Raw genomic sequence first — 12286 nt, 5'->3', positions numbered from 1 at the left:
GGAATTCATATTTTCAGAACATAAAGATGTCAGGTCTAGGATGTGATTTGAACCTACTTGCAAGCTAAAGTTAGCCTAATAGTTAGGCTGTTACTATCTCATGGATGCTGGTAGACTTTATTACTCATGGCATGGCATCAGCATATTTATGTCTGTCCTCTCTGGCCCCAAGTCAACATGATGGATGCTGCACACACAGTGTGTTTGCATTGCAGCTGAGGAACACTGAATTGTGGAATCCACCATTTTTATAGCAGATAGTAAGCAAGCCTGGTCTTTGTTCTGGGGAGAATGTACCTCATCTCTCAAGGTTCCCAGCTACACAACAACCCTAAGAAATAGTCCAGGTTAGAGTAGTCAGGTATGCAATCTTGGCATACCCAGAAAGACATCTAGAGTGCAAGAGGCCCAAGGAGGACTATCTTTTCCAACAAGAGAATATTTAAGAATGGCTTAGTGATAAGAAAATTGGCATTTGCATAAAAACACTTATCAAATTGTTATACATTTTCTATTATTATTATTATTATTCCTCTTATTATTATTGTTATCATTAGGCTAAGCTCTGAATATGTCCACATGTCTTAAGCACTGCTCCTCAAGGCCATCTGTAACTTAAAGGAGAAAACTAGAAATGCAAGACATAAGGTATTTATATCTAAATATCTACATAGAATATTTAAAAATGAAATTCATCCTGATTTTGAAATAAACATATGCTCACATAAGAAAATGCAGAAAATTATCTTTAAAACATTTAAAAGTCACTCATAACCCCACTCCTCAGAGATCTCAATTACAGTGTTATTTGGGTGAATTTCAGTTCAATCTATATTCTGTACATATTACACAGTTGCAATCATATATTAAGTCCAATTTTATATGCTGCTTTCACTTATGAGTGGTTTTCCCAATTATGCACGTAACAAGCTTAATATTAAATGGCTACATAATATTTCACAACATCAATGCACCATTAATATAACCACTCACTTAACCATTTCAGTTGTTTCAATTGTTCACTATTATAAACAATCCTGCAGGATGTGCAAAGCATAAAACAAAGATTGCGCAGAACAGTATCCAGAAGAAAACCCTTAATAGTCCTCTAAAATCAATACTCTGAACAGGAATGTGGACTACATTTAAAATTTTCTTCCGTAGATATCCCATTTGCATTTCCAAAGCTCCAGTGACAGTTTGATCATATGATTAATTTCTGCTCTTATGCTTGACTCTCCTCAATTCCTAAACCAGAATAGATGCTGGCCTACCTAACCATTCATTCTCACCACCTCCTTACTAAAAGCACTCCTATATTATTCAGGTTAACAATGTGCTCCATTAAGACTATAGTCCCCAACCTTCTTTATAGCCAAATATGACTGTGTGATTAAGTTTGGCAAATTGAGATATAAGGGGAAGCCATTGAGAAGGATTTCTAGGAAAGCTCCATTAAATGAAGACAGACAGATGGACAGGAAAAGCTTTTTGGTTGCCCTCCCCCCCTCCTGGAAGGTTGAAGTGTAAGCTGGTGCTCAAGCAACCATCTTGGTCAGTGAGGCAACTTGAATATGTAAGACATGCATCAGAAACAGCAGAGCAGAAAGAAGCAATCTGTAAGACTACCACACTAGTGGTAATCTATTGCCAAACTGCCCTGCTTTGAACCCTAATTCTGTTACTTCCTAACTATAACTTTGAGCAAATTAGTTTTTCCATTCTTTCACCTGTAAAATGGGGATAACAAATATCTATCTCTCAGAGTATGAAGTGCTTAGAACAAGGCTAGGAAATAACAAATGTTCTATTATGATTGCCTATTATTTGTACTATATCAGCCCCAGACTACCTACCTTCAGACTTACTTTATAGGAAAGAAACAAAGCCATCTATGCTTAAGACACCTATTTGGAGATATCTATTTTATTATAATAATTATATATAACATATTATGTATAAGACACTTATTATTATTGTCACCTTCTATTGGCAGTAGAAATTGAAGGGCATAATGGCTCTAAGTCTTTCTACTTGGATTAAAAGTCAAAAAGAACAACTTACACTTTAAAGATAAAGAGGTCCTTATATCAAACAGCTTGAAGTGTTTATTTCTAAGGATCTGAATTGCAGGGGACTTTTCCTTTCTGTATTAGTTTTGTAATGTTTAGTTTTTTGGGGTTTTTGGCCGCGCTGCATGGCTTGTGGGATCCTAGTTCCCCGACCAGGAATTGAACCTGGGCTACGGCACTGTAAGTGCTCAGTCCTAACCACTGGACCACCAGGGGATTCCCAATGTAATGTTTAGATTTTTATAACAAGCAGATATGACTTTACTTTTATAATCATGAAAAAATATTCCAAGGAGTATTAAATGAGAAAATATTTAAAATAAAGATTTCTTAAATCAGGGGTTCAGAGTTTCTTACAGGACTAGGTAGCACAGGATTTCTGCTCTCACTGGTCCCCTAGCAAAACAAACACTGGGCAATACCAGCCCTTGAGTTTTAACGATGGGAAATGTCTTCAGTTTTTCTACAGGACTTTAATAAATTGCCTTTTAAGTGTTCATAGTGGGGGGGAGGGTGAATTACAAACATTACAGAACAAAGGAACCATCATTGGCTGATTCTCTGATATAGAAGACCCTTCAAATGCAGTCTTCTCCTTTTGATGGTATTTTTCCTGTTAAGGTTTTGTTTCAGATTCAAATACATTCTGAATAGATGCAATTAATCTTAACAAGAGTATAACCTTACAGCACTCTACTGACTTTGAAGTAAGTAACCTTACTGTGTAATTGAGCTAAGTTTCTTTTTTCTCATTTCTGCTATGCTTCTAAACGATTATTATAGGTATTATGTGTTTTCAAGCTTTCATCATCCTGTTGATTTATTGCTTCACTGTTTCAGGTGTCACACTTTTTGAGAAATGCCCACTCATTTTTGATATTGTATTTGAACAAAAATGATTGCTCCCCAAGACTTAGCAGAATTCAAATGCATACCACATTAAGGAGTGGAATCTAGTGCAGAAAAGTTGGAAATTCACCCTAACCGGACCATAATTTCTCCCCTCCTGTATGAACAGGAAGGTAAATTTGACCTAATCAAACCAAAATGTCTTTTCTTTCCATCCATTCCAACAATCTCTTCTGCCATGCAAAGAACAATGCTTTGCTTTTCACACTGTAGGTGGTAACCCACTAATGGGCCATGAAATCAACTTAATGGGTTTATTTTTAATGAATAAGAATAGAAAATGTCGGGCTTCCCTGGTGGCGCAGTGGTTGAGAGTCCGTCTGCCTTTGCAGGGGACACGGGTTCGTGCCCCAGTCCGGGAAGATCCCACATGCCACGGAGCGGCTGGGCCCATGAGCCATGGCCGCTGAGCCTGCGCATCCGGAGCCTGTGCTCTGCAACGGGAGAGGCTACAACAGTGAGAGGCCTGCGTACCGCAAAAAAAAAAAAAAAAAAGAATAGAAAAAGTCAAAGTCCATCACATATAGTAAGGGTGAGAACTGTTTAATGACATTTTTTCAGTTATATATAAACTCACATATGACCTAGACCCATACATGTACTAGGTCATGAATGTCAAATGCACTGCTAACTTTAGGCTGTGGTCAGAGTGTGAAAGATCTCTGGAAGGCCGTATGTGGTTTAGGTTGCTCAGAAACAGTGACAGTGAGAAAACTGTTCTAATGTAAGCCAACCAAGCTGTCATGAAGAAAAGCAGCAGAGAAAACAGGATCACCACAGAAACTTTGCTCCTACAAACTACTTCTCTATCCAAATCATTTTAAAACTGTAAATAAATGTCACATTGCTGATTCTATAGCACCACTCTCTTCAGTCTACCGGAATTCTATTTTCTTGATGTGAAAATAGGACCACTGATAGGAAATTCCCTCCCTCCTCCAGCCCCATCATGTTCAGGATCCAGACTTTGGTAGATAGACTCAGGTCTGAGGGCTGGTTCTGTGACTAAAAAAAAAGCCATGAGACCTTAGGAAATCATACACTCTCTCAAGACTCAGTTTCTTCAACAATAATGGGGCCAAGTGTTTACTATGAAGAGAAAAATGAATTATATGATGCGTGTAGCACAGGGTCTAGCACGTGGTTATAAGTTCAAGACATAAAAGTTCAAGGTACTGACTGTTATTTCGGTTTTAGTCCCTCGGAGTACCCAGTTTAACTATTCTAGGTCATAACTAATTTCCTTTCTGCTACCACAGTACTGCAGTGCTTTGTCACATTTCTTAATTCTAAAAGCAGTCAAACAGAGGCTTCCAAAGAGCGTGAGACCTAAAAGCAGTCAAATAAGGAGAGCTCTACTGATTAGTTTGGTAGTAGAATCTGGCCATAGAGACACCTACCCAGCTCACTGAGTCATAAAATTATCATTGAGTTAAACACTGTCTGTTGTTTTACAAACTTGCTGAATGCTTACGAGCCTTGCCTGGAGACTGAGTTAAATAGTTCCCTAATGAATAGCTATCTATATTCAGCCATCAAGAAGATTTCTCATTAGAATCAATCAGAGATTTTTCTCTTCCTAGGTACCATTATTTCAGAGCACTAAAAGGAACTCAGGCATTATTCAGTTCTCCATCTCCAAGGAGGGGTAATAGCCTGATGCTTTCATGCCATTTAACAACTACAGGCAAAAGCTTATTTTCTCACTGCCGTAAGAGGAGACAGAAGAGAAATCTGGGGCATTTGCAGTGAAGAAAAAATAGGGAAAGCAGTTCCTGTAGGCTCTCATAAGTTTGTAAAAACTTGCACTTCATTTAAGACTATTTTCTGTGGCTAGTTCAGATTCAAGTAAGCTGAGTCAAGAATGACTTAAGTTTTTGATGGTCTGTCTTGGGTATAAATTATACATCAGGATTAAGAGTATACTCAACAATGATTAAACAGTGATGTTTATAAAAATGGAACTAATGCTATAACTTAATGACTATGTTATCATTTTTCCCATCTTATATCTCATCTTACATTTACAAAATGTTTAATACTAAAATAACATAGTAGGGCTTCCCTGGTGGCCCGGTGGCTGAGAGTCCACCTGCCGATGCAGGGAACACGCGTTTGTGCCCCGGTCCGGGAAGATCCCACATGCCGCGGAGCGGCTGGGCCCGTGAGCCATGGCCGCTGAGCCTGCGCGTCCGGAGCCTGTGCTCCGCAACGGGAGAGGCCACAACAGTGAGAGGCGCGTGTACCGCAAAAAAAAAATAATAATAATAACACAGTGTTCTTTAAGAGAGAAAAATCAGGAATTGGCCATTAATAAGTGGGCTTACCAAGCCATTCTTTTTAAATACATTTATTTTATTTTATTTATGGCTGTGTTGGGTCTTCGTTTCTGTGCGAGGGCTTTCTCTAGTTGTGGCAAGCGGGGGCCACTCTTCATCGCGGCGCGCGGGCCTCTCACTATCGCGGCCTCTCTTGTTTCAGAGCACAAACTCCAGATGCGCAGACTCAGTAATTGTGGCTCACGGGCCTAGTTGCTCCGTGGCATGTGGGATCCTCCCAGACCAGGGCTCGAACCCGTGTCCCCTGCACTGGCAGGCAGATTCTCAACCACTGCGCCACCAGGGAAGCCCGGGAAGCCCCCAAGTCATTCTTTATTCTCCCTTCACTCTCCCTTGAGAGTTTGAGGATGAAGGGGGAAAAAAATGTATCAGTTACCAGGGTTAATTTCTTCCCTGGAGCACAACAAACTGGGCAAAGTATTGAAGTTAGAGGAAGGAAACCAGGGAATGTCCCCTGAGCCCCAAGGGACGAAATAAGGAAAAGGAGTGGATTTCCCCAGGACATAGAGCACTCCCAACAGCCATGGTGTCTAAGCTGCTGTTGTCAGGGGTATGGTGTATCTTAAAGGCTGTGTCAATTTGGGTCCTCGGAGGAGTAGACACCAAGATGAGATTAGACAAGCAAGAGATTTACTGGGAGGAAGGCTTGTGAAGGATAAAAGGTGAGCAAGCAGCAGTAGGCAGGAAAGGCCTTAAGAACATGAGTAGGTCTGACACCTGTGAAGGGAGAGAGGGAGGATTGAGTAGGAAGAGCCTCAGACTGGTATACGGTTCTGATAAAATCTTGGATAGGTCAGTGGGGAGTCTTCTGGCAAAAGCTGCCCCATAAAGGAGTCCCACCTGGAATGCTCAGACACTGGTGGGAAGAGTGCAGAATGAAAGTGCTCTCAGAGCAAAGGGTACAATGGATTCATAAGGATGGCAACTAGAGCTGTCAGTTGACTATGCCCCCCACAGTACAGTCTTTTGAAGATCTGAATAGCAAGCTTCCCTGGCTGCCATAGAGGCTATTTAAACTACCATGGTATAATAAAGTTTAAGTATTCAATCACTGTCCCTGGTTCCTGGCTCAGAGCTCCTTAAAATCCTCGGAATTCTAAGTTATAAGAATGTCAGGACTTCCCTGGTGGCGCAGTGGTTAAGAATCCACCTGCTAATGCAGGGGACACGGGTTTGATCCCTGGTTCCGGAAGATGCCACATGCCACGGAGCAACTACGCCCGTGAGCCACAACTACTGAGCCTGCGTGCCACAACTACTGAAGCCCCCGTGCCTAGAGCCCACGCTCCCTCAACAAGAGAAGCCACCACAATGAGAAGCCCATGCACCACAACGAAGAGTAGCCCCTGCTCACCGCAACTAGAGAAAGCCCGCGTGCAGCAACGAAGACCCAAGCAGCCAAAAAAAAAAAGAATGTCAATTATATGCTAAAGAGATGATTCCTGGTGGGGGCCGTAGATAGCTTCGGGATGGGAGCTGTTTGCCATAAAAAACAACCATGTGATTAGAGGGTTAGAACTTTCAGGTCCACCTCTCCCCCAGCTCTGGGAAGGGGAGAGGGGCTGGAGATTGAGTTCAATCACCAAGGGCCAACAATTTAATCAATTATGCCTATGTGATGAAACCTAAATAAAAATCCTCAAACAATGAGGTTTGGGGAGCTTCCAAATTAGTGAAGACATCCAGGTGCTAGGAGGGTGACCCACCCAGAAAGGGTATGGAGACTCTGTGCAAACCCCCTCCCCATATCTTCCATTTGGCTGTTCCAGGGCCGTATCCTTTATAATAAAACTGTAATTGTAAGTATAGTGGTTGCCATGAGTTCTGGGAGTCATTCTAGTGAATTATCAAACCTGGGCACGGGGGGAGGTCATGGGAACCCCCAAATCTGTAGTCAGAGATGTGGGTAGCCTGGGGCCCCCCTTGTGGCTTACTCCTAAAGTGGGAGCAGGCCTGTGGGACTGAGCCCTTAACCTGTGGCATCTGCAGCAGCTGTGAGTAGTGTCAGAAATGAATTGAATTAGAGATAACTGGTGTTGCAACAACAAATTTGCCAGAAAAAAACAAAACAAAAACCAAAAACGCTCACAACTCCTAATTATCCTATAGATCACAGTTCAAACATCACCTCTTGGGAACACTTTTCCTGCTCCCAAGACTAGCTCAGGCCCTGGCTTTCCTTCACAGTGCACATAAAGAGTTACTCATGTAATTATCTGATAACTGTCTGCCCCATCAATTAGACTGTAAGCTACACAAGGGCTTGTCTTTCATTGAGTAGTTATTTTTTCCTGTATTTCTAATTAAATATCCAGAGCTAGAAACCCTCTTTTTATAGGGTTGTTGTGAAGATTCAAAGAGTTAACATATGTACGGGGCTTCCCTGGTGGCACAGTGGTTAAGAATCCACCTGCCACAGCAGAGGACACAGGTTCGAGCCCTGGTCCGGGAAGATCCCACATGCCTCAGAGCAACTAAGCCCATGCGCCACAACTACTGAGCCTGCGCTCTAGAGCCCGCGAGCCACAACTACTGAGCCCACGTGCTGCAACTACTGAAGCCTGCGTGCCTAGAGTCCGTGCTCCGCAAAAGAGAAGCCACCACAATGAGAAGCCCGTGCACCACAACAAAGAGCAGCCCCCGCTTGCCGCAACTAGAGAAAGCCCGCGCACAGCAACAGACCCGATGCAGCCAAAAATAAATAATAAATACTTTTTTTAAAAAAAGAGTTAACATATGCAATGCACTTTCACAAACATACATACATAAGTGCTTGCCGTTATTATTGCTAATCTTTAAGTCTCTACAGTTTTTGCTATAAAGTTGGCCACAAATACGTTAAGGTAAACTGAGTTTGTATACAAATTATGTTAAAGTTAACTGTATAGTGAAATTCCACATTACGGGTTCATTTTCAGAATATCTTTATATTTCCTTCAAACAGCATCAAGCTAGAGGACCACCTTTAGGTACGGTTATAGACAAGTATCTGAACAAAGTGAACCTTGCCTGTATTGCTATCATAGGCAAGTGCCTTTTGCCCAGAATTGGGTAAAATGAGGTAAAATTCCCTTCCAGAAAAACCCATGCCTTAGTCATATTTATCTAGAGTTTGGGGGAAGGGTAAAGGATTACTTTGGATTAGAAGTTTGTGTAAACTTTTTTTCTCTTTAAATCTGTATAAATAGCTTACAATATTTAAGATAAAATCACGAACTGAAAAGAATTAGGAAATCCAATATTTATTAGTAAACACTTTACTTAAATCCAAATATAGTTAAGGGCTCAGCCTTGCCTTAGATTCTATTAGAGGTCCTCAGGAATCATTCTAACAACTTGCCTTAAAGTCTCTCTATATTTACATGTAAGTCAGCGTTTTAAATCAGTATGTTTTTACAAGGCATAAACACTTCAGGGTGACAGCACAGTACTTGGTCAATAAACATTTGTTAAGTGAATTCAAGGCTATCAGCACCCAACATTTACTGGATACTTGTTTTCTGCCAGGCATGAAATTGTTTTATGGATACACAGACACACACATACACAGACCCTGAGAGGTTGGTATTATCTCACTTCACCCAGTGAGGACACTGAGACATAAAGTAGCTGAAGTTCAGAGAGTAAGTAATGGCAGAATCAGAACTTGAACCCAAGTCTGCCTGGCATCAAAGCTCCTCCTTTTCCCACGTTGGGGCTTCCCTAATGAATAAGTGGAAGGATGCGCACAAAACAAGGTCAAAGTTCAACCCTTTAGCATATAAATAAGCTCATATTGAAAGTGAACAAATGAAGTTTCACTATTAAGCACTTAACTCTATCCTTCCTTTTTCTTAATTTTCTATCAGAAAATGCTTCTAATTTCTCTCCAAGAAAATAAATCTTAACGGCATTTTTTGGTCAGTTTTACTGAGATGTTATTTGCCATGCAACAATTTTCCTTGGTTTCCTGCTTCCGTTAAAGGAGACAAGCAAGAATAAACAGTAGATGTAAGTGACTACTGGAGATGTAAGAAGAATTCAGAGTGGTCCAAACAGGATCTTACTTGTTATATACATAGAAGGAAAGGTATCTTATAATGTTCTGCTTATTGCAACTGGTTCACGTGAAAATAATGAGTTCTGTGAAACACCACTGAACTCACCCATGTATTCTTTCATGGTCTACTGGCAAATTAGAAATCACAAAATGTAGTGAGGTCTTCAGATACTGAGGCCTGGAAAATTAATTAGAAAACTGCCCCTTTCTGAGTAATTTAGTCCAGCAAGATTCTGGGGTAATTTACAATTAATTTACAAATAAGAAAACAGACAGATGCAACTGCTAGTGTTTATGAGATGTTATGAGCTTGCAATTAAATGATTATGTCTAAGTAGATCTTTAAAATAGAAAAAAAAGGCACATAGAGGGTATTCATCATCAACGTGAAACCATACATCCGTGACCTCTGTTACATCAAATGCTACAGCTTACAGAGATATACTCAGAATTAAAGGACTTCCATTATGGCCAGATATCCCCCCCCTTCTTCTTTGGGCCGCACCGCTCGGCTTGCAGTATCTTAGTTCCCCACCATGGATCAAACTTGAACCCGCCCTAGCAGTGAGCGCGCTGAGTCCTAACCACTGGACCGCTGGGGAATTCCGCTCCGCCCCGCCCCCCCCAACACCCATTCTGAGTAGGAAAGAAATGCAGCAATCTCTAATTGAAATCACCCACACCACCTAAGGGCAACCCAAAGCTGAATAATATTTAAAAGCCTGGTACTTATGAATTCTTTCAAAAGTTAAGGGCTGAAAGAAAATCTGTTTATTGGGCATAAGGTTATATACTGTTCCTTAGAAACCAACGTTTGTCTTTCATGTAACTAGAAGTTGATGAAAAGGGGGAACTGAAAATGAAACCATCTGGAAAGTTCCAGTTCACAGAAGCAGCACTTCAAAAGCAGTAATGTCTTTACAAACCCTACTGTTGGATTAAAGCATCTCATTCCATTGGTGGAAAAGGATCACTGACACTTTACATAATAAATGTTTCCAGGATAGTAACTGTGGTCCCTGAAGCAAAGACCAGGAATAAAGGCTACTACCTGTTCCTATGTAGAGCACTTATCAACACCCGTGGCAAGAAACACTACACCCACTCACTTCCTCTCAGGCTCAGTCCTCTGGTCCTAAGAGGCTACTTTATCCGGGAGTTTTGTTGGAATGCAGGCTCCTAGAGGCATCATTTGCATTTCTACCCAATAACACATTCTCTTTTCACCCTTACCCTCCCAGCTGATGTGAAGATACTATTTAGGGCATCAGTTTTTTTTAAAGATAGGAAGGGAAGAAAATATTTTCATACTATTTAAGAGCATGAGTTCTGGGGCTTCCCTGGTGGCGCAGTGGTTGAGAGTCCGCCTGCCGATGCAGGGGAAACAGGTTCATGCCCCGGTCCGGGAAGATCCCACATGCTGTGGAGCGGCTGGGCCCGTGAGCTATGACCCCTGAGCCTGCGCGTCTGGAGCCTGTGCTCTGCAACGGGAGAGGCCACAACAGTGAGAGGTCCGCGTACCGCCAAAAAAAAAAAAAAAAAAAAAATCGCATGAGTTCTGGAGATATCTGGAAAATTAGTTAAGAAGCCTAGCCAGTTACTACACACCCAGTAGTAGCCTAGTCCTGTAGCCGGCCTTGAAGAATCAGGAAGGTAGTGTCCTCAAAAGGAACGCGGGCTCGGTCGGATGTTCAGTAAGGATCCCGGACCGGCACACTCAGTTTATAAGGTAATTCGTGTCTGCTATTGTTTAGACAAACGAGCCTGCATTTTCTTAGAGACCCTGTAATGGGGCCCCTGTGGTTCAAACTTAGGTGATCTGAGAAGAGCCTGGGCGCCTGTTTGGGGTCTGGGCTTCCGCCCCGCAGGACCGGTGATTAAATACTTACAACCTCCGGCCCGCGTGCTCCGGGCTCTCCCGCGAAGGGCTCTCGGGAGCCTCCTCCAAACCCCGCCTGGGGCCCTGCGGCGGACCCAGCTCCCCGCGCCACGCAGCGGGGTCCCGGGCCGGGCGGGAGGCGGCGGGGGCTCCGAACCGGGAGCCCTGCACCCCACTGCGAGTGTACATGGTCCAGAGCCCGCGGGGCCCGGGCCGCCGCCGCTGCGGGAAGGATGAGGGCCGAGCTGAGACGCTTCGCGGGTCTCGAGATGCGATTCCGAAGAGCGGGAGCGGCGGGTTTAGCAGCTGAGTTTCGATTCCTGCTACCACCCGCGGGCTGCCCCGCCCCCCAGGACTTCCCCGACCTTGCTCCTCCCTGGCGCCCTCTGACCTGATCGCAGATGACAGCGCCGGCCGCGCGCCCCGCCTGGGATGTTGAATGGAGCGCGCCTGGCCAGCTAGAGGTGAGTTGGTTTGAGGTCTCACAGCCACCTTAAAGGGTGAGAAAGTTATCTATGATCAATCACGGAGACCTCATGCAAGCAGGGAGTAGGGAGTAGCCACCAGGTAACTGAAATCCTGAAAGACAACTTAGCACTATTTAACAGGTCACCCTAATTTGAGGTTTCTGCAGGATATTTGAGACGGTGAACAATATATTAACCTTCAGATTCCAGAGATTAGGTCAATAATTAAAATTATCTAAACAAAATTTGGCCTTTTATCAGTTTTGACTGCTGTTTGGTTTTTGCCAAGTATTTTCTTTTTTTAAATTTTTAAAAAAATTTTATTTATTTATTATTATTATTTTGGCTGCCGTTGGGTCTTTGTTGCTGCGCGCGGGCTTTCTCTAGTTGCAGCAAGCAGGGGCTACTCTTTGTTGCGGTGCTCAGGCTTCTCATTGTGGTAGCTTTATCTTGTTGTGGAGCATGGGCTCTAGACGCGTGGGCTTCATTAGTTGCAGCACGCAGGCTCAGTAGTCGTGGCTCACGGGCTCTAGAGCACAGGCTTAGTAGTTGTGGCGCACAGGGCTTAGTTGCTCCGTGGC

The 12286-nt window shown here is 42.9% G+C and overlaps 1 protein-coding gene across 2 annotated transcripts in view; it reads right to left on the bottom strand.

Annotated features, from left to right (window-relative positions):
- Window positions 1-11573, bottom strand: part of EPSTI1 (epithelial stromal interaction 1) — a 100690-nt gene extending 89117 nt beyond the window's left edge. The window contains exon 1 of one of the 2 annotated variants that reach the window (XM_032611037.1): window positions 11249-11573. In XM_032611037.1, coding sequence (XP_032466928.1) covers window positions 11249-11427 — 179 coding nt within the window. In that variant the 5' untranslated portion in view covers window positions 11428-11573. The remainder of the gene's footprint in view (window positions 1-11248) is intronic. The other variant, XM_032611036.1, reaches the window with a different exon arrangement.
- Window positions 11574-12286: the final 713 nt, after the last annotated feature.

This window comes from Phocoena sinus, chromosome 18, assembly GCF_008692025.1.
Source record: "Phocoena sinus isolate mPhoSin1 chromosome 18, mPhoSin1.pri, whole genome shotgun sequence".
Taxonomy (NCBI): domain Eukaryota; kingdom Metazoa; phylum Chordata; class Mammalia; order Artiodactyla; family Phocoenidae; genus Phocoena; species Phocoena sinus.
This window is presented reverse-complemented; position numbering and strand designations above follow the sequence as displayed.